This window comes from Crinia signifera, chromosome 2, assembly GCF_055691185.1.
Source record: "Crinia signifera chromosome 2, ASM5569118v1, whole genome shotgun sequence".
Lineage (NCBI taxonomy): Eukaryota > Metazoa > Chordata > Amphibia > Anura > Myobatrachidae > Crinia > Crinia signifera.
The window spans coordinates 2,146,202-2,169,201 of NC_139218.1; the positions used below are offsets into that span (position 1 = coordinate 2,146,202).

Genomic DNA, 23,000 nt, shown 5'->3' on the forward strand with positions numbered 1-23,000 from the left:
TGGGGGTCTCCAGGGTTATACATATAATGAGTGCTGTATATAGGGATATATATATGACGTCACCCCCCCCCCCCCATGTGAGGTAATATATATAATGTTAGTATATGGGGGTCTCCAGGGTTATACACATAATGAGTGCTGTATATAGGGATATATATGACGTCACACACCCCGCCCCCCCCCCCCCCCCCCATGTGAGGTAATATATATGATATAATACAGAGCAGACCTCTATGCATTATGCACCGTTATTATAGGGCGGGGCGGTCGTTCTGGGCGATAACTACAACTCCCGGCAGACATCGCGCCAGGCAGCCAATGGGCGCGCAGCCATAAGGCGACAGTCAGCTGATTAGATGGGCGTGGTTTACGACGGCTGGATGCCATGTGAGTGGGAGGGGCGTCATGAGTAGAAGCGTCGACGAGGGGGTTTGCAGTAGGCGCGGCTTACATGATGTTATCTGATTGGTGTGTTTCCCACGTGCGCCGTTCTCTTCCGGTTTAGGCCGGCGTCTGAGGGTGGGACTTCCGGCTATCTTGTGTCACTTGCACTTGGACCTGGGACTTGGAGGTGAGCAATAGAAAATACTTATTGTATGGTGCGGGGCGAGTGCTGGGAGGTGTGGGGTAGGAGGAGTGAGTGAGTATGTATGTATATATGTATGTATGTATGTATGTATGGAGGCAGGAGGTATGAGTGTATGTATGTATGGAGGCAGGAGGTATGAGTGTATGTATGTATGTATGTATGTATGTATGTATGGAGGCAGGAGGTTTGAGTGTATGTATGGAGGTATGAGTGTATGTATGGAGGGAGGAGGTATGAGTGTATGTATGGAGGCAGGAGGTATGAGTGTATGTATGTATGTATGGAGGTATGAGTGTATGTATGGAGGTATGAGTGTATGTATGGAGGCAGGAGGTATGAGTGTATGTATGGAGGCAGGAGGTATGAGTGTATGTATGTATGGAGGCAGGAGGTATGAGTGTATGTATGTATGGAGGCAGGAGGTATGAGTGTATGTATGGAGGCAGGAGGTATGAGTGTATGTATGTATGTATGTATGGAGGCAGGAGGTTTGAGTGTATGTATGGTGGTATGAGTGTGTGTATGGAGGCAGGAGGTATGAGTGTGTGTATGGGAGGCAGGAGGTATGAGTGTGTGTATGGAGGCAGGAGGTATGAGTGTGTGTATGGAGGCAGGAGGTATGAGTGTGTGTATGGAGGCAGGAGGTATGAGTGTGTGTATGGAGGCAGGAGGTATGAGTGTGTGTATGGAGGCAGGAGGCATGAGTGTGTGTATGGAGGCATGAGTGTGTGTATGGAGGCATGAGTGTGTGTATGGAGGCATGAGTGTGTGTATGGAGGCAGGAGGCATGAGTGTGTGTATGGAGGCAGGAGGCATGAGTGTGTGTATGGAGGCAGGAGGCATGAGTGTGTGTATGGAGGCAGGAGGTATTATTATTATTATTATTATTATTATTATTATTATTATTATTATTATTATTATTATTATTATTATTTATTTTATTTATAAGGCGCCACAAGTGTTTCGCAGCGCCGTACAAAGGAACACTACAGGGAGACAAAGCTTGGCATAACATTGAATAAATAACAAAAATACAGTACAAATAAAGAGCGCACAGTTCAATACACATTACAGCTTAAATGTAAGTAGTGAGGACCCAATCAACATACAACTAGAGGCTTGAGGCCAATGATGGAGATGAGTATGCAGACGAAGATGGTCACTGAGTGTTGGAGTATAGGAGAGCTGTGAGTGACATGTGAAGAGAAGTGGGCTTTGACAACAGGAGGGAAGAGGGCCCTACTCGGAGGAGCTTACAATCTAGTAGGAAGGGGAGACAGACCGATTACAAGAGGTGCAAGCGAGGGGGTGGTGGTTAGATAGCAGGATGTAAACAGGCAAGGGGTCAGAGAACCAGCTGGTTTATGCAGTGGAAGGGTATGCTTTGATGAATAGGTGAGTTTTCAGTGCCCGTTTGAAGCTTTGCAGGTCGGGGAGAGTCTAATGGACCGAGGGAGTGCGTTCCACTGAAGGGGTGCAGCACGGGCAAAGTCCTGTACTCTAGCATGGGAAGCAGTGATCAGGGTGGAGGAGAGACGACAGTCGTCAGCCGACCGTAGAGGGCGGGAGGGTGTATGAATGGAGATGAGGTTAGAGATATATGGAGCAATGGAATTAGAGATGGCCCTGTATGTGAGTGTGAGGTGTTTGAAGAGGATTCTGTAGGGGAATGGAAGCCAGTGCAGATTGTGTTGAAGGGGAGTGGCAGAATTAGAGCGGTGGGAGAGGAAGATAAGCCTGGCTGCAGCATTGAGGACAGATTGGAGAGGAGCTAGTTGGGATTGAGCGAGGCCGGTGAGGAGAACATTGCAGTAGTCGAGCCGTGAGATGACCAATGAGTGGATGATCAGCTTAGTTGCACTCTGTGAGAGAAAGGGCCTGATGCGAGCAATGTTGCATAACTGGAATCCGGCAAGAATGGGCCAGGGCTTGGATGTGGGTATGAGTGTATGTATGGAGGCAGGAGGCATGTGTGTATGTATGTATGTATGTATGTATGGAGGCAGGAGGTATGTATGTATGTATGGAGGCAGGAGGTATGTATGTATGTATGTATGTATGGAGGCAGGAGAGTATGTATGTATGTATGTATGTATGTATGGAGGTATGAGTGTATGTATGGAGGTATGAGTGTATGTATGGAGGCATGAGTGTATGGAGGTATGAGTGTATGTATGGAGGCAGGAGGTATGAGTGTATGTATGGAGGCAGGAGGTATGAGTGTATGTATGGAGGCAGGAGGTATGAGTGTATGTATGGAGGCAGGAGAGTATATATGGAGGCAGGAGGTATGAGTGTATATATGGAGCAGGAGGTATGAGTGTATATATGGAGGCAGGAGGTATGAGTGTATGTATGGAGGCAGGAGGTATGAGTGTATGTATGGAGGCAGGAGGTATGAGTGTATGTATGGAGGCAGGAGAGTATGTATGGAGGAATGAGTGTATGTAAGGAGGCAGGAGGTTTGAGTGTATGTATGGAGGTATGAGTATGTACATATGTATGGAGGCAGGAGGAGTGAGTGTATGTATGGAGGCAGGAGGAGTGAGGGTACTTGTGGAGTATCACGGCTCCCACGACCTGCATCGTATGCAGATCGTATGCTAAAAATCGCATCGCATCGCATGCCATATGTAGTGGCATACGATGCGATGTTTTACCGATTTTTTTTTAGCATTTTTGCTCAAAATCGTATGCCATCGCATGGCATCGTGTGCCATATGTAGTGGCATACGATGCGATACGATGTTTTACCGATTTTTGAGCATTTTACTCAAAAATCGTATGCGATCGCATCGCATGCCATACGATGGCATGCGATGCGATCGCACCCGATTTTGCATTGAAATGCATCAGAATGCATTGAAATGTGTATTAAACTTGTGAAATGCCCCCAAATGCCATTTTTCATAGTGCACCACCCCCACTATCAACGTCAACCCGAAGCATGGCGAGCGCGGCGGTACGCGTCCTACGACCTTTTCATACCCCCACTATCCACGTCGGCGTGGAGTTGAGAATAGAATAGTGTGGCGAGCCCCGCGGATACCTTCACAGCTATACGCGTCCCCTCGCGGGCTTCACAGGTATCCGCGTCCCCTCGCGGGGCTCGGTGGCTCGATGCGCTCGCCACACTATTCTATTCTCAACTCCACGCCGACGTGGATAGTGGGGGTATGAAAAAGGTTGTAGGACGCGTACCGCCGCCCCTCGCGGGCTCGCTACGCTCGCCACGCTTCGGGTTCACGTTGATAGTGGGGGTGGTGCACTATGAAAAATGGCATTTGGGGGCATTTCACAAGTTTAATACACCTTTTCAATGCATTCTGATGCATTTCAATGCAAAATCGGGTGCGATCGCATCGGATGCCATCGTATGGCATCCGATGCGATCGCGTACGATTTTTGAGCTAAAATGCTCAAAAATCGGTAAAACATCATATCGCATCGTATGCCACTACATATGGCATACGATGCCATGCGATGGCATACGATTTTTGAGCAAAAATGCTCAAAAATCGGTAAAACATCGTATCGCATCGTATGCCATCGTATGCCACTACATATGGCATACGATGGGAGCCGTGATACTCCACAAGTACCGGAGTGAGTGTATGTATGGAGGTGTGTGTATGGAGCTAGGAGGTGTGATTGTATGTATAGATAGATGCAGGCAGTAGGAGGCAAGATGAGTGTGTATGTATAGAGGCGGGTGTGGTATAGGGGTCCGACAGTCAGGATCCGGACAGTCATTATCCCGACGTTGGGATCCAGACAGCATGGCGAGCGCAACAAGGCCCCGTGCGGGCTCGCCACGCTTCAGGCACAGTGGCTCGCTAGGCGAGCCACCTATTCTATTCTCCCTCTATGGGGGTTGGGGACCCCCAACAATGGAAATTAGCTGACGGCAGTCGGGAACCCGGCTGTCCGTGTTTGGACAGCCGGGATCCCGATGTTGGGTGAATGCCTGTCGGGACCCTGTCCCGGCACCCGTATGGGAGGCAGGAGGTTTGATTGTGTATGTATGGAGGCAGGAGGTTTGATTGTGTATGTATGGAGGCAGGAGGTTTGATTGTGTATGTATGGAGGCAGGAGGTATGTGTGTGTGTATTTATGGAGGCTGGAGGTGTGGAGAAGTATGTATGCATGCAGGCAGGCAGGAGGAGTAAGTATGTGTGTATGGAGGCAAGATGAGTGAGTGTATATGTATGGAGGTGTGTGTGTGTGTGTGTGTATTTATGGAGGCTGGAGGTGTGTGTGTATTTATGAGGTGTGTGTGTGTATTTATGGAGGCTGGAGGTGTGTGTGTGTGTATTTATGGAGGTGTGTGTGTATTTATGGAGGCTGGAGGTGTGTGTGTATTTATGGAGGCTGGAGGTGTGTGTGTATTTATGGAGGCTGGAGGTGTGTGTGTATTTATGGAGGCTGGAGGTGTGTGTGTGTGTATTTATGGAGGCTGGAGGTGTGTGTGTGTATTTATGGAGGCTGGAGGTGTGTGTGTGTATTTATGGAGGCTGGAGGTGTGTGTGTGTATTTATGGAGGCTGGAGGTGTGTGTGTGTATTTATGGAGGCTGGAGGTGTGTGTGTGTATTTATGGAGGCTGGAGGTATGTGTGTGTGTATTTTATGGAGGTGTGTGTGTGTATTTATGGAGGTGTGTGTGTGTATTTATGGAGGCTGGAGGTGTGTGTGTGTATTTATGGAGGCTGGAGGTGTGTGTGTGTATTTATGGAGGCTGGAGGTGTGTGTGTGTATTTATGGAGGCTGGAGGTGTGTGTGTATTTATGGAGGCTGGAGGTGTGTGTGTGTATTTATGGAGGCTGGAGGTGTGTGTGTGTATTTATGGAGGCTGCAGGTGTGTGTGTGTATTTATGGAGGCTGGAGGTATGTGTGTGTGTATTTATGGAGGCTGGAGGTGTGTGTGTGTGTGTGTGTATTTATGGAGGCTGGAGGTGTGTGTGTGTGTATTTATGGAGGTGTGTGTGTGTATTTATGGAGGCTGGAGGTGTGTGTGTGTGTATTTATGGAGGCTGGAGGTGTGTGTGTGTGTGTGTGTGTGTGTGTGTGTATTTATGGAGGCTGGAGGTGTGTGTGTGTGTGTGTGTGTATTTATGGAGGCTGGGAGTGTGTGTGTGTGTGTGTGTGTATTTATGGAGGCTGGAGGTGTGTGTGTGTGTATTTATGGAGGCTGGAGGTGTGTGTGTGTGTAATTTATGGAGGCTGGAGGTGTGTGTGTGTGTATTTATGGAGGCTGGAGGTGTGTGTGTGTATTTATGGAGGCTGGAGGTGTGTGTGTGTATTTATGGAGGCTGGAGGTGTGTGTGTGTATTTATGGAGGCTGGAGGTTGTGTGTGTATTTATGGAGGCTGGAGGTGTGTGTGTGTATTTATGGAGGCTGGAGGTGTGTGTGTGTGTGTATTTATGGAGGCTGGAGGTATGTGTGTGTGTATTTATGGAGGCTGGAGGTGTGTGTGTGTGTGTGTGTGTATTTATGGAGGCTGGAGGTGTGTGTGTGTGTATTTATGGAGGTGTGTGTGTGTATTTATGGAGGCTGGAGGTGTGTGTGTGTATTTATGGAGGCTGGAGGTGTGTGTGTGTGTGTGTGTGTGTGTGTGTGTGTGTTGTATGTATGGAGGCTGGAGGTGTGTGTGTGTGTGTGTGTGTATTTATGGAGGCTGGAGGTGTGTGTGTGTGTATTTATGGAGGCTGGAGGTGTGTGTGTGTGTATTTATGGAGGCTGGAGGTGTGTGTGTGTGTGTATTTTGGAGGCTGGAGGTGTGTGTGTGTGTATTTATGGAGGCTGGAGGTGTGTGTGTGTATTTATGGAGGCTGGAGGTGTGTGTGTATTTATGGAGGCTGGAGGTGTGTGTGTATTTATGGAGGCTGGAGGTGTGTGTGTATTAATGGGGGAGGGGAGTGATTGTGTAGGGGGGAGGCAGGCAGACGAGTGGGTGTGTAATGGGGGAGGGGAGTGATTGTGTAGGGGGGAGGCAGGCAGACGAGTGGGTGTGTAATGGGGGAGGGGAGTGATTGTGTAGGGGGGAGGCAGGCAGACGAGTGGGTGTGTAATGGGGGAGGGGAGTGATTGTGTAGGGGGGGAGGCAGGCAGACGAGTGGGTGTGTAATGGGGGAGGGGAGTGATTGTGTAGGGGGGAGGCAGGCAGACGAGTGGGTGTGTAATGGGGGAGGGGAGTGATTGTGTAGGGGGGGAGGCAGGCAGACGAGTGGGTGTGTAATGGGGGAGGGGAGTGATTGTGTAGGGGGGAGGCAGGCAGACGAGTGGGTGTGTAATGGGGAGGGGAGTGATTGTGTAGGGGGGAGGCAGGCAGACGAGTGGGTGTGTAATGGGGGAGGGGAGTGATTGTGTAGGGGGGAGGCAGACGAGTGGGTGTGTAATGGGGGAGGGGAGTGATTGTGTAGGGGGGAGGCAGGCAGACGAGTGGGTGTGTAATGGGGGAGGGGAGTGATTGTGTAGGGGGGAGGCAGGCAGACGAGTGGGTGTGTAATGGGGGAGGGGAGTGATTGTGTAGGGGGTACTACCTTTGAGCTCTATTGCAGGGAGACGGCTTTCCTCTGTTGCCCATTTTTAGCTGGGAAGAGTTTCTGGAGGAAGTGTTCTCTCCCGCTCCAGACCCCCATCCATCGGAGCATATACCCAGGTGCTTGTGTGCACAGGGGAGGGACTGCTTTACTTGGCATATATATTTATCTTGATTGGATAGAGATCCGGATAGGTTATCGCTCTGGGCACTGATAGAGATCCTATGACTAATGGTGCCCACACACGCACCGATTTCAGTGCTATGCGTTTTTGGCTGTACAATGGTTCTTTACAATTTTTCTGCCAGAATTAAGCATGACCCGATGTGATGGTTATTTTGCTGTCTGCGATGCGATGCTGTGCGATTTAAGCACATTTTTTCACTGGCTTTTTTCTGACCTTTATTTTGTTCGAGTTCACATGTTTCAAACCTGCAATAAAGTTGTTGATACCAATTTGTATGTAATTATTTCCAAAAAAAAAAAAAACCCATCGTATAGCATCGGCTCGTATGCCTGTATAATGCTGAGCCCGATGCTATGCGATAATGTCCAAAAAAGTACCTGCTGCACATACTTTTTTGGACATCTAAAATCGGCCCCCGGGAACGCGCATAGCACAGCATCGCGTCGCACACGCCGCACTAATACAACACGATAATCGTACGCGCGATGCGTTTTGTACTTTAAAAGTACAAAACGCATTCTTAAATCGATGCGTGTGTGGGCTGCATTAGTTATGGATGAACTTCTGAACTCTCATGTACTTGGGGAATTCATGGTCTTTGGCATCTGCCTCCTTGTGTACTGAGCACCAGCGGTTTCCAGTCTCCGGCGTTTCACCAAGTGATCCATGCTCTGCACGTGACCAGCTACCCAGCATAGGATGGTCCATAGCGAGGGACCAGTGGGGATTAGCGGACCCCAGCAGCTTGTCCATACATACCCAGTGATGCCGATGGAGGAACCTGGTAATGTGATTCCAGGTGGCCTTGTAGGACCATGCTGATGACATAGAGGCGGTTACTGACATGACAGAGAAGGGGAAATCTGCCATTTATTTTGTTCATGCTCTAGATCTCCTAATACCCCCAGCAAATCTGTGATAGATGTCATTGGTCATGGTGGGGTTGGAGAAGGTGCTCTGTGTGAGGGAAATAGGAAGGGGTGCTCTTCTTGGGGTACAGGGGGAGTTACGGGACTGATGTGGGGAGACAGTAAGCTTTAGAATGTTTTTTGGGCATTTGTGGTAGGGAACAGAGGGAAGTTGGGCTGTGGGGGACTTTAAAGTGTTTTGTAAGGTGCGTTAGGAGACTGCGGTGGAGAGGGAGAATGTCAGTCCAGTTGTGAATGGTGTAGTCCCCAGATGATAGTGTCTGGATATCAGTGGTTGCTAGTGATGGTCCTAATTTGGTAGTAATCTGCTTCCCGGTGACTGGGTCGCAGTGAGCGGATGACATGGTCCACAATTGATTGTAATATGCTTCCTGGGGTTTGGGTCTCATTGGTAAGGTGCCATGATCCTCCAATGATGGTAATTTGCTTCCCACGTCTGGGTTTGTGTTCTTTGTACATGGTCCCCACTCCACGGATGATGGTAACCTGCTTCACAGAGAGTCACAGTGGTCGGATGACATATTCTGCAGATGATGGTAACCTGCTTCGCGGAGTAACAGTGATTGGATCTTGTGGTCCGTAGATGGTGGTAACCTGCTATCTGGACTCAGTGGTTGCTTGAGGTGGTCCGTGGATGATGGTAACATACTTCGCAGAGTATCGTTGATTAGTATCAGATGATGTGGTATGCAACCGATGGAATCCTGTCTTCCGAAGCTTCAGTGGTCGGATTGAGGTGGTCTGCAGGTGATGGTAACCTGCTTTCTGGGCTCTCGGTGGTCAGTTGAGGTGGTCTGCAGGTGATGGTAACCTGCTTTCTGGGCTCTCGGTGGTCTGCAGGTGATGGTAACCTGCTTTCTGGACTCTCGGTGGCCGGATGAGGTTCTCTGCAGGTGATGGTAACCTGCTTTCTGGGCTCTCAGGGCCGGATGAGGTGGCCTGTAGCTGATGGTAATCTGCTTTCTGGACTCTCGGTGGTTGAGGTGGTCTGTAGCTGATGGTAACCTGCTTTCTGGACTCTCGGTGGTTGAGGTGGTCTGCAGGTGATGGTAACCTGCTTTCTGGACTCTCGGTAGTCGGATGAGGTGGTCTGCAGGTGATGGTAACCTGCTTTCTGGACTCTCGGTGGTTGGTTGAGGTGGTCTGCAGCTGATGGTAACCTGCTTTCTGGACTCTCGTGGTTGGTTGAGGTGGTCTGCAGGTGATGGTAACTTGCTTTTTTGGACTTTTGGTGGCCGGATGAGGTGGTCTGCAGGTGATGGTAATCTGCTTTCTGGACTCTCGGTGGTTGGTTGAGGTGGTCTGCAGGTGATGGTAACCTGCTTTCTGGACTCTCGGTAGTCGGATGAGGTGGTCTGCAGGTGATGGTAACCTGCTTTCTGGACTCTCGATGGTTAGTTGAGGTGGTCTGCAGCTGATGGTAACCTGCTTTCTGGACTCTCAGTGGTTGGTTGAGGTGGTCTGCAGCTAATGGTAACCTGCTTTCTGGACTCTTGGTAGTCGGATGAGGTGGTCTGCAGCTGATGGTAATCTGCTTTCTGGACTCTCGGTGGTTGGTTGAGGTGGTCTGCAGGTGATGGTAACTTGCTTTTTTGGACTTTTGGTGGCCGGATGAGGTGTTCTGCAGGTGATGGTAACCTGCTTTCTGGACTCTCGGTGGCCGGATGAGGTGGTCTGCAGGTGATGGTCTTTTGATTCCTGCATACTCGGGCATTATTGGTTCTTAGAATCCCATGTTGAAGTGGCATCGGGCATTTCTGGTTCCATTGTAGGCTATATGAACGTACTTCTGGTTGATCATAATTACCTGCTGTGAACCTTGGACCTCTGTATATGGTCAGAAGGGATCCAGTACATTATCCCTGGCACTATTGTGACGGTGATCTGGGGCGTTCTGCTGCAGCAGCTTCTTTTTGTTATGTCCCATCAGGAGGAGAGCAATATTGGAAGGAGAAGGGATGGGCGCTGGTGTCCCCCTCTCCCCTTATTTTGTGTGTGTCGGCGCTGTGTCCATGCTGTTCCCGTATCTGTGTGTCGGTGCTGTGTCCATGCTGTTCCCGTATCTGCGTGTGTGTCGGTGCTGTGTCCATGCTGTTCCCGTCTTTGAATGTGTGTGTCGGCGCTTTGTCCATGCTGTTCCCGTCCCTGCGTGTGTATGCTGTTCCCGTCTCTGCGTGTGTGTCGGTGCTGTATCCATGCTGTTCCAGTATCTGCATGTGTTTGTGCGTTGGTGCTGTGTCCATGCTGTTCCCGTCTGTGTGTGTGTCGGTGCTGTGTCCATGCTGTTCCAGTATCTGCATGTGTGTGTGTGTCGGGGCTGTGTCCATGCTGTTCCCGTCTCTGCGTGTGTGTGTCGGCGCTGTGTCCATGCTGTTCCCGTCTCTGCGTGTGTGTCGGCGCTGTGTCCATGCTGTTCCCGTCTCTGCGTGTGTGTCGGCGCTGTGTCCATGCTGTTCCCGTCTCTGCGTGTGTGTGTCGGCGCTGTGTCCATGCTGTTCCCGTCTCTGCGTGTGTGTGTCGGCGCTGTGTCCATGCTGTTCCCGTCTCTGCGTGTGTGTGTCGGCGCTGTGTCCATGCTGTTCCCGTCTCTGCGTGTGTGTCGGCGCTGTGTCCATGCTGTTCCCGTCTCTGCGTGTGTGTGTCGGCGCTGTGTCCATGCTGTTCCCGTGTGTGTGTCGGCGCTGTGTCCATGCTGTTCCCGTCTCTGCATGTGTGTGTGTGTCGGCGCTGTGTCCATGCTGTTCCCGTCTCTGCGTGTGTGTGTCGGCGCTGTGTCCATGCTGTTCCCGTCTCTGCGTGTGTGTGTCGGCGCTGTGTCCATGCTGTTCCCGTCTCTGCGTGTGTGTGTCGGCGCTGTGTCCATGCTGTTCCCGTCTCTGCGTGTGTGTGTCGGCGCTGTGTCCATGCTGTTCCCGTCTCTGCGTGTGTGTGTCGGCGCTGTGTCCATGCTGTTCCCGTCTCTGCGTGTGTGTGTCGGCGCTGTGTCCATGCTGTTCCTGTCTCTGCGTGTGTGTGTCGGCGCTGTGTCCATGCTGTTCCCGTGTGTGTGTCGGCGCTGTGTCCATGCTGTTCCCGTCTCTGCGTGTGTGTGTCGGCGCTGTGTCCATGCTGTTCCCGTCTCTGCATGTGTGTGTGTGTCGGCGCTGTGTCCATGCTGTTCCCGTCTCTGCATGTGTGTGTGTGTCGGCGCTGTGTCCATGCTGTTCCCGTCTCTGCATGTGTGTGTGTGTCGGCGCTGTGTCCATGCTGTTCCCGTCTCTGCATGTGTGTGTGTGTCGGCGCTGTGTCCATGCTGTTCCCGTCTCTGCGTGTGTGTGTGTGTGTCGGCGCTGTGTCCATGCTGTTCCCGTCTCTGCATGTGTGTGTGTGTCGGCGCTGTGTCCATGCTGTTCCCGTCTCTGCGTGTGTGTGTGTCGGCGCTGTGTCCATGCTGTTCCCGTCTCTGCGTGTGTGTGTGTCGGCGCTGTGTCCATGCTGTTCCCGTCTCTGCGTGTGTGTGTCGGCGCTGTGTCCATGCTGTTCCCCGTCTCTGCGTGTGTGTGTGTGTGTCGGTGCTGTGTCCATGCTGTTCCCGTGTGTTTGTCGGCGCTGTGTCCATGCTGTTCCCGTCTCTGCATGTGTGTGTGTGTCGGCGCTGTGTCCATGCTGTTCCCGTCTCTGCATGTGTGTGTGTGTCGGCGCTGTGTCCATGCTGTTCCCGTCTCTGCATGTGTGTGTGTGTCGGCGCTGTGTCCATGCTGTTCCCGTCTCTGCGTGTGTGTGTGTCGGCGCTGTGTCCATGCTGTTCCCGTCTCTGCGTGTGTGTGTGTCGGCGCTGTGTCCATGCTGTTCCCGTCTCTGCGTGTGTGTGTGTCGGCGCTGTGTCCATGCTGTTCCCGTCTCTGCGTGTGTGTGTGTGTCGGCGCTGTGTCCATGCTGTTCCCGTCTCTGCATGTGTGTGTGTGTCGGCGCTGTGTCCATGCTGTTCCCGTCTCTGCGTGTGTGTGTGTGTCGGCGCTGTGTCCATGCTGTTCCCGTCTCTGCGTGTGTGTGTGTCGGCGCTGTGTCCATGCTGTTCCCGTCTCTGCGTGTGTGTGTGTGTCGGCGCTGTGTCCATGCTGTTCCCGTCTCTGCATGTGTGTGTGTGTCGGCGCTGTGTCCATGCTGTTCCCGTCTCTGCGTGTGTGTGTGTGTCGGCGCTGTGTCCATGCTGTTCCCGTCTCTGCATGTGTGTGTGTGTCGGCGCTGTGTCCATGCTGTTCCCGTCTCTGCGTGTGTGTGTTAATCTGATTATAAGATTTAAGGTTCTCCCAGATTAAGGACGTCTTTGTTTACCCATTTGCTTCTGTCTGTAACCCCGTTTTTCCGTCTTCTGTTGGTGCGCTTCCCCTCCTCGGGGTGCTGTGTATATTAGGGAATGTAGGGGTCACTGTGGTTCCCTCTTTCTGCCTTCTGCTGACCCTGCATATTATTCCGAACAGTCTTAATCCTCAGGGATTTTCAGGATTTAGTAAGAGTCGTCTTACCTGTCACATCTGTGTGCGTGTCCTGAGGAGAAGCACTAGGCTCCCAGCGGGTACCCCGTCTTCATAGTTATAAAGCAGAGGATCCCCCCCCCCCCCTGCCTGCGGGGAGGTGACACAGACTAACCTGATCCTTCCTGGATGGAGCGTGGCCCTGTAACCTGAAGTCCACAGTCGCTGCGAGATCCTGCGCTGTAACATTACTACTACCAGGATGCTGGGCAATCAGTCTGCGGTCTGCCTGTTCTCTGGGGTGTGCGCCACACTGTTTGCCCTGGCGCTGGCCTACTACCTGTACTGGTGAGTGCTGCGATGTGTGCGGCGCATCCGGTGGGTGCTGCGATGTGTGCGGCGCATCCGGTGGGTGCTGCGATGTGTGCGGCGCATCCGGTGGGTGCTGCGATGTGTGCGGCGCATCCGGTGGGTGCTGCGATGTGTGCGGCGCATCCGGTGGGTGCTGCGATGTGTGCGGCGCATCCGGTGGGTGCTGCGATGTGTGCGGCGCATCCGGTGGGTGCTGCGATGCGTGTGCGTGTGTGTGTGTGTGTGTGTGTGTGTATATATTTATTATGTACGGCGTGCTGGCCTACTATTTGTACTGGTTGGTAGTGATATTTGCAGAGCACCCGGGGAGTGTGGTGATATCTGCGGAGCGTTAGGGCTATCTCACACGCTCCGGCTTCTGCCGGTCGGAGAAATCCCGCTCGGCCAAAAGGCTTGCCGCACACAGTAGTTGTTAATGGACACTATCGTGTCCATTCACACGGGACGGCCACGGCCCGGCCTCCCGGCTGCAGCCGGATCCCACCACTGGAAGGGATGGCTGCCGGGCTGTGGCCATCCCTACCAATGTAAACTGCTGTGTGCGGCACGGCTTTCTGGCCGTGCTGGGTTTCGCCGCCCGGCCGGAGCGTGTGAAATAGCCCTTAGCCTACTATCTGTACTGGTGAGTGCTGCAATGTGTGCGGAGCGCGGGCCTACTATCTGTACTGGTGAGTGCTGCAATGTGTGCGGAGCGCGGGCCTACTACCTGTACTGGTGAGTGCTGCAATGTGTGCGGAGCGCGGGCCTACTACCTGTACTGGTGAGTGCTGCAATGTGTGCGGAGCGCGGGCCTACTACCTGTACTGGTGAGTGCTGCAATGTGTGCGGAGCGCGGGCCTACTACCTGTACTGGTGAGTGCTGCAATGTGTGCGGAGCGCGGGCCTACTACCTGTACTGGTGAGTGCTGCAATGTGTGCGGAGCGCGGGCCTACTACCTGTACTGGTGAGTGCTGCAATGTGTGCGGAGCGCGGGCCTACTACCTGTACTGGTGAGTGCTGCAATGTGTGCGGAGCGCGGGCCTACTACCTGTACTGGTGAGTGCTGCAATGTGTGCGGAGCGCGGGCCTACTACCTGTACTGGTGAGTGCTGCAATGTGTGCGGAGCGCGGGCCTACTACCTGTACTGGTGAGTGCTGCAATGTGTGCGGAGCGCGGGCCTACTACCTGTACTGGTGAGTGCTGCAATGTGTGCGGAGCATCTGGTGAGTGTGCTGCGATGAGCGTGGGCCTACTACCTGTACTGGTGAGTGCTGCAATGTGTGCAGAGCGCGGGCCTACTACCTGTACTGGTGAGTGCTGCGATGTGTGCGGAGCATCTGGTGAGTGTGCTGCGATGAGCGTGGGCCTACTACCTGTACTGGTGAGTGCTGCAATGTGTGCGGAGCGCGGGCCTACTACCTGTACTGGTGAGTGCTGCGATGTGTGCGGAGCATCTGGTGAGTGTGCTGCGATGAGCGTGGGCCTACTACCTGTACTGGTGAGTGCTGCAATGTGTGCGGAGCGCGGGCCTACTACCTGTACTGGTGAGTGCTGCGATGTGTGCGGAGCATCTGGTGAGTGTGCTGCGATGAGCGTAGGCCTACTACCTGTACTGGTGAGTGCTGCGATGTGTGCGGAACATCTGGTGAGTGTGCTGCGATGAGCGTGAAAAAATCAACACAGAAAGGTCAACACATGTAAATGTTGACATAAGTGTGGCATTTCATTGGTGTCCATGTCGACACATGAGACTGAATATGAGAACATTCAAAAAATAAAAAATAAATCTCAAGTCAACCTTTTTCATTGTCGACCATAGACATTGGGGGGGGGGGGGGGGGTGTTTGCCGCGAATCGCGGGAGGGGGGTGTCGAGGGGGGTGCCGTGAATTGCGCGGGGGGGTTGTCGCGAATCGCGTGTGGGGGTGGGTTGTTTTGCCGCAAATCGCGGGAGGGGGGGGGTCACGGGGGGCGCGAATCGTGGGTGGGGCGGCGGGGGGCGCTCACCTGGTGCAGTGTCTTTGCTGGGCAACATGGGGAGGCAGAGGATGTCTGGCACTGTGGGCTCACTGGGCTGGTTCTCTGTCATGTGAGTCAGTCCCATACCTCCCAGCATGCCCCTCTCCAGGAGGGACACATTGCTCTGTTTCTGGACTTCCCTCATAATGTATGATTGCCATCACCTGTTTCATACATGTTATTAATTGATTAGAAAGGTGCTTCAACACAGGTGCTGGCAATCATTAATTAAGGGAGAAGTCCAGAAACAGAGCAATGTGTCCCTCCTGTTATACACACACTCACACACTTTGAGTGACAGATGTAGCGAAATATATGAGATATATATGTGTGTGTATGTGTATATGCGTCTGTGTCTGTCTGGCTGGGCGGGACACTATGGAAAGCCGTCCATCTGATGGGAATACCAGCAGATAAGCGCCCAGGACGGTATGATCAGGTGGTAGGTAACTGAGGGACGTGGCGCTGCTGAAGGGTGGAGTGCGGGGGCATACAGACGGGTTAGGATGAGATTTGCCGTATTGTTTCAGCCAACCTGAAAGAGGACATATTCCAGCCAGTAATCCCAGGTGTTGAGCAGGAGACGGTTCCTTTTTGAATTGTCTTTATTGTATTTGTATACTTTGCACAGGGAATTCGTCAGCACTGCTTTCTCTCTGTATACCCTGTGCTATGGCCGTCTGGGGCAGAGCTTGGAGACACTGGGCTCAAACCAGAACAGGACTCGTTCTCGTGGTTCTCAACCTTGGTCCTCAGGAGCCCCAACAGGTGAAATAGCTCAACCTCTGTGCACTTGCAGGGTGACCTGGAAAACGTAAACTGTTGGGGGGTCCTGAGGGCCGAGGGTGAGAAGTACTGTGCTAGATGAAGTCCTCTCCACATGCCACAGAAGACCCTGTTTTTGCCCACCATGCCACAGGGGGTAGATGCACCCTAATCATTCATCTCACAAAATATAAATACAGATAACCTTTGCAGCACACAGTGCCAAGCACCGATTCGTCCAGTGCACCACAGGTTCATCCTCTGTGCCAGGAATATGGTTGTCTCATGTTCAGGGTGTGAGAGATGAACATACATGGTGTCATGTCATCGTGTCACCCAGCGGTTTCCTCCAGTGTCCGTTCTTCACACTGACCAGAACTACCTTACGTATAGCTACTCCCATCCCCAATGCACCACACCCACTGGGCAGGCTCGATGGGCCGGGTTGTCCCTGCTGTCAACCTTTTATGGTTCTGTGTCTCCAGCACTTGTTGCCAATATTTTGGAAGGGAAGAAATGAGACTGTTCTGGATCCCCCCTTTCCTGGTGAGGCGCAGTACAAACCATCCTACTCACTCATGCGTGAGGTCTTGCCGTGTACTTACAGGGTTTTCCTAATACAGTGACAGATTAATACTAATGGTTTCTCTTCTGTGTGTTCTTGTGTGCAATTACTGACTGACCTGTATACTGTGATGCATCCTGTCCCCTCACCCCACCCCCTAAGCCCCTCTTCTTCCTCAGTTATTGGCATCACTGATCCCCCCCCCCCCCCCTTGTTTTCTGCTTCTCTCCTCAGGACGGTGGCCTTGAGTGAGGGTCCGTGTAAGCGGCACTGAGTGCTGGGTGCAGAATGGGGATCTGGGGGTTTGTGAAGACGCAGTTTGTGGTCCATCTGCTCATTGGATTCGTCTTTGTGATAAGCGGCCTCGTCATTAACTTCCTGCAGCTATGCACCCTTCCACTGTGGGGAGTGAACAAGCAGCTGTACCGAAGGGTCAACTGCCGACTGGCTTACTCGCTATGGAGCCGTGAGTACCACCGCAGTAATGTCCTTCCTGCGTCTCTGTGTATAGACGTCGGATGTTTCCTTTATATAGGAATGCAGTTTTGTGTATTTGTTCTAGAACACAATAGTGCGTTACACCCATGGGAGATTACACCGTACGCGGTTACATGGTAGGACACAATAACGGGTATGTTCTCATAGTCCTGGTAACCAGCATGGACTTTGTTGCTGTTCCTCTCTTGCCCCCAGAGTTGGTGATGCTGCTGGAGTGGTGGTCTGGTACGCAGTGCACCCTATTCACAGACCAGCAGACAGTGGATCACTTTGGGAAGGAGCATGTCATCATTATTCTCAATCACAACTTTGAGATTGACTTTCTGTGTGGCTGGACCATGTGTGAGCGCTTTGGAGTCTAGGGGTGAGTGACCAATGCTCAGAAATGTCAGACTTCATTCCCTAACCATGTTCTTGGTCTTGCATCTCAGTGGCCCTCCGACCATAGATGGAGACACATTATGTTCTCTAACATCTCCTCCTTCCACCCGCACATCTGTCTTGCTGTCTTTGCTCCACCTCACTTTACAAATCTTCTCTAGCACCATCTCCTTCCACCCACACGTATCACTGTCTCTGCTCCACCTCACCTTACACATCTTCTATAACACCATCTCCTTCACCCACATGTTTCACTCTCTCTGCTCCACCTCACCTTACACATCTTCTCTAGCACCATCTCCTTCCACCCACACGTCTCACTGTCTCTGCTCCACCTCTCCTTACACATCTTCTCTAACACCATCTCCTTCCACCCACATGTCTCACTCTCTGCTCCACCTCACCTTACACATCTTCTCTAGCACCATCTCCTTTCACCCACACGTCTCACGGTCTCTGCTCCACCTCACCTTACACATCTTCTCTAGCACCATCTCCTTCCACCCACACGTCTCACTGTCTCTGCTCCACCTCTCCTTACACATCTTCTCTAACACCATCTCCTTCCACCCACATGTCTCACTCTCTGCTCCACCTCACCTTACACATCTTCTCTAGCACCATCTCCTTCCACCCACACGTCTCACGGTCTCTGCTCCACCTCACCTTACACATCTTCTCTAGCACCATCTCCTTCCACCCACACGTCTCACTGTCTCTACTCCACCTCTCCTTACACATCTTCTCTAACACCATCTCCTTCCACCCACATGTCTCACTCTCTGCTCCACCTCACCTTACACATCTTCTCTAGCACCATCTCCTTCCACCCACACGTCTCACGGTCTCTGCTCCACCTCACCTTACACATCTTCTCTAGCACCATCTCCTTCCACCCACACGTCTCACTGTCTCTACTCCACCTCTCCTTACACATCTTCTCTAACACCATCTCCTTCCACCCACATGTCTCACTCTCTGCTCCACCTCACCTTACACATCTTCTCTAGCACCATCTCCTTTCACCCACACGTCTCACGGTTTCTGCTCCACCTCACCTTACACATCTTCTCTAACACCATCTCCTTCCACCCTCATGTCTCCCACTCTCTGCTCCACCTCACCTTACACATCTTCTCTAGCACCATCTCCTTCCACCCACACGTCTCACGGTCTCTGCTCCACCTCACCTTACACATCTTCTCTAGCACCATCTCCTTCCACCCACACGTCTCACTGTCTCTACTCCACCTTCCTTACACATCTTCTCTAACACCATCTCCTTCCACCCACATGTCTCACTCTCTGCTCCACCTCACCTTACACATCTCTCTAACACCATCTCCTTTCACCCACACGTCTCCACGGTTTCTGCTCCACCTCACCTTACACATCTTCTCTAGCACCATCTCCTTCCACCCACATGTCTCACTCTCTCTGCTCCACCTCTCCTTACACATCTTCTCTAACACCATCTCCTTCCACCCACATGTCTCACTCTCTGCTCCACCTCACCTTACACATCTTCTCTAGCACCATCTCCTTCCACCCACATGTTTCACTCTCTCTGCTCCACCTCACCTTACACATCTTCTCTAGCACCATCTCCTTCCACGCACACACATCACTGTCTCTGCTCCACCTCACCTTACACATCTTCTATAACACCATCTCCTTCCACCCACACGTCTCACGGTCTCTGCTCCACCTCACCTTACACATCTTCTCTAGCACCATCTCCTTCCACCCACACGTCTCACTGTCTCTGCTCCACCTCTCCTTACACATCTTCTCTAGCACCATCTCCTTTCAACCCACACGTCTCACGTCTCTGCTCCACCTCTCTTACACATCTTCTATAACACCATCTCCTTCCACCCACATGTCTCACTGTCTCTGCTCCACTCTCCTTACACATCTTCTATAACACCATCTCCTTCCACCCACATGTCTCACTGTCTCTGCTCCACCTCACCTTACACATCTTCTCTAGCACCATCTCCTTCCACCCACACGTCTCACTGTCTCTGCTCCACCTCTCCTTACACATCTTCTCTAGCACCATCTCCTTTCACCCACACGTCTCACGGTCTCTGCTCCACCTCACCTTACACATCTTCCTCTAGCACCATCTCCTTCCACCCACATGTCTCACTGTCTCTGCTCCACCTCTCCTTACAATCTTCTCTAACACCATCTCCTTCCACCCACATGTCTCACTGTCTCTGCTCCACCTCACCTTACACATCTTCTCTAGCACCATCTCCTTCCACCCACACGTCTCACTGTCTCTGCTCCACCTCACCTTACACATCTTCTCTAGCACCATCTCCTTCCAACCCACATGTTTCACTCTCTCTGCTCCACCTCACCTTACACATCTTCTCTAGCACCATCTCCTTTCACCCACACGTCTCACGGTCTCTGCTCCACCTCACCTTACACATCTTCTCTAGCACCATCTCCTTCCATCCACACGTCTCACGGTCTCTGCTCCACCTCACCTTACACATCTTCTCTAGCACCATCTCCTTCCACCCACACGTCTCATGGTCTCTGCTCCACCTCACCTTACACATTTTATGGTCCTAGCTGTATCCCTTTCCTTACATGTCTTTCACAGTTTCTCTGAGTCTTCAGTTGTTTATTATTTGTTATACTTTTTAATTCTTTAAACCTCAAAGAGCTCGAAGGTCCTGGCAAAGAAAGAGCTTCTAATGGTTCCGCTTATTGGTGGACGTGGTACTTTCTGGAAATAGTCTTTTGTAAACGCAAGTGGGAAGAAGGATCGAGACAACGTCCTCCAGGGGCTCCACAGCCTGCGGGACTACCCGGAGTACATGTGGGTGAGTGCCGACGGGTGTCTTATGGTGCCCACTTTCATACATATGTGTCATATACATAAAACATGTCTCTTTCTTAATGTGTGCCTTCTGCTTATAAAGACCCTGTCCAGATCCGGCAGTGGCAGGGCGCAGTCTCTGGGCTGCCTGTCCAGATCCGGCGGCGGCAGGGCGCAGTCTCTGGGCTGCCTGTCCAGTCCGGCAGTGGCAGGGCGCAGTCTCTGGGCTGCCTGTCCAGGTCCGGCAGTGGCAGGGCGCAGTGTCTGGGCTGCCTGTCCAGATCCGGCAGTGGCAGGGCGCAGTCTCTGGGCTGCCTGTCCAGGTCCGGCAGTGGCAGGGCGCAGTGTCTGGGCTGCCTGTCCAGATCCGGCGGCGGCAGGGCGCAGTGTCTGGGCTGCCTGTCCAGATCCGGCAGTGGCAGGGCGCAGTCTCTGGGCTGCCTGTCCAGATCCGCAGTGGCAGGGCGCAGTCCTCTGGGCTGCCTGTCCAGGTCTGGCAGTGGCAGGGCGCAGTCTCTGGGCTGCCTGTCTAGATCCGGCGGCGGCAGGGCGCAGTCTCTGGGCTGCCTGTCCAGATCCGGCAGTGGCAGGGCGCAGTCTCTGGGCTGCTGTCCAGATCCGGCAGTGGCAGGGCGCAGTCTCTGGGCTGCCTGTCCAGATCCGGCAGTGGCAGGGCGCAGTCTCTGGGCTGCTGTCCAGATCCGGCGGCAGCGGGATGTGTGGAACTTGCCTGCCTTTCCGGGTGTGTGTGTGTTATACACAGTGAGAGAGATAAGGTTGGTATCTACTAGAAGGAGTGATAAAACTCGTTGTGTATGGTAATTGGTGCTCCCCGCTGTCATATTTTGGTCATTGGGAGCTGATTTTGCTAGGGCACAATGTATATTGCATACGTTTTATCAATGAGCCCAGAGACTATTACATTTGTGGAGGAGAGGTGACAGAAAGGCCCTCAGTGACCCGGAGGTGACAGCTCTGCGGCACAGCAGGTACACAGAGCTGGAGTGCATAGTACACCGGAGATATCTCATGGTCCGCGGTAACCTATCCTGTTGTGCGCTAAGAGGGTTAATCCCCTGAACTGGAATATTAAATGCGGTGTAACTGTATAGTTAGTGTGCTGGGCACAGTTGGAGAAGTCTCGGAACAAGCTGGTAGTTGTGCCATCAGTAACCAATTGTTGCTCACTGCGCAGTGGGCGGGGATATCGCTGCCATCACTAAGCTCCTACTGGGTGGCGACTGGAACTACCGTTACCTCCTCAGGTCCAAATGCTGGCACCTGAGTACTACAACCTGAGTGTGTGCGTCGACCCGCTGCTGACACCCCACCCCCCGACTGGCGTCGGTTGGTTCCCCTCTGGTCACGGACCAGAACACTGCTTCGTTAGCTGGCAGACGCTGGACCCTTGTACCCAGAACAGCTGGAGAATGGAATTATTGCAGTAATTCTGTTGGTCACAAGATGAGAACGGTCGTCTTGAGGCAGAAAGATGTTTATTTGCTAATATATCTTAAAAGGTCTCTTCTTCCATTTGCTAGGAGGCACAGCATACAGCTGTTACAGCATTCAAGTACAATTTTACACAGGGCAGAAGCCCTATGCTACTCCAATACACAATTTACCACAGGGGGTAAGCCCACCCTGTGGTCTCCAACCAATCAGCTTAGTGTTACACTCTGCATTGTCCTTTATGGACGGAGGGAGTGGTTACTCCTCTGATGACACAGCCCACCTGGGGGCCAGGTACCACCCAGGTGCCGGTCTGTCTGGGGAGGGGGGAAGATTTCTGTCCGTAACCTACTTCCAGAAGCCTTCCAGGGGTCCAGCTAAACTCCTCTAGCCCAGCCATTAGCTCCAGAGATGGGCAGCCCTGATCCCCTGCCCGCTGACGGAGAGCCCCAGGGTGCTCCAAGGAACCACTCAGCTTGTTCGAAAATCTGATGTTCCCTGCTACCAGCTTAAAGAATTCAGTTTTTGTGGCAAAGACTGGGGGAACCCAGAAGCCCACACAGGACTCTGGATTCCCCTGGGACACAACAACCATGTAAGTGCATTTTACATTTACACAGGGATTAAGTGTGCCTCACTGGGCTGTAGTGTACCAGTGTCCCCGGCTCCCCTTCCCCTGGGTCGGCACATGGAGGGTGGCCGCGGTTGCCGGAGAGGGATCGGTGCCGCGGTGCCCATTCACATCAACCATTGGGGGACTTGTACACATTTAAACAAATGGCGGCTAGCGCTGAGTACATTTTGAATTTTGGCGCCAAGCGCCCTTTGTCCATGGTGGCACCACAGCACGGAGGGTTAACCCCTTCAGTGCCGTGGCGACCATTAACCACGTATTCTGGGCTCTCCGGCCACACTGTGTGTATCCCTCTGGACATGGCAGATTGTGCTGCTGCTGACCTCCTCCCTTAGCACCATCTCGTGTCTGCATCTATACCCTGCGACCACTGGATAGCGCGGATTGTTCTGGACTGAGCTTCGTCTCCAAGCTTATTGCTTCCCTGCCAGTGGGCATTAGATGGCACTGCCCATGGAGTGTTGCGGCAGTGCCCAGACATACTCTGATATATGAGCTTCTAAGAGTCAGAGGGAGGATCCTGATTCCAAGTAAGGGGTCGCCATTAGCAACCGCCCGCTGCGCAGTGGGTGGAGTCAGTAACATGCGGCTACTGACTGTCAAAGGGAATCCCTATTATCCTTGTGTGGCAGCACGTGGTGCACACTGACCACAATAACCCAGCGCGATGCTTAGTGTGAAGTCATTATCGCCACGTGGTAGGGTTCTAGTGGTCACTGTATCCGTACTATCGCCACGTGGTAGGGTTCTAGTGGTCACTGTATCCGTACTAAAGCCCAGTATAGAAGTGATG

General features: G+C 52.5%; 1 protein-coding gene across 1 annotated transcript in view; it reads left to right on the forward strand.

The window, feature by feature from the left end:
- Positions 1 to 416: 416 nt before the first annotated feature.
- AGPAT3 (1-acylglycerol-3-phosphate O-acyltransferase 3) overlaps positions 417 to 23,000 on the forward strand; it is a 45,826-nt gene continuing 23,242 nt past the window's right edge. Inside the window, 6 exon segments of the mRNA XM_083171439.1 lie at positions 417 to 571; positions 16,635 to 16,866; positions 17,094 to 17,266; positions 19,964 to 20,009; positions 20,012 to 20,064; positions 20,066 to 20,125. Coding sequence (XP_083027565.1) covers positions 16,689 to 16,866; positions 17,094 to 17,266; positions 19,964 to 20,009; positions 20,012 to 20,064; positions 20,066 to 20,125 — 510 coding nt within the window. The 5' untranslated portion in view covers positions 417 to 571; positions 16,635 to 16,688.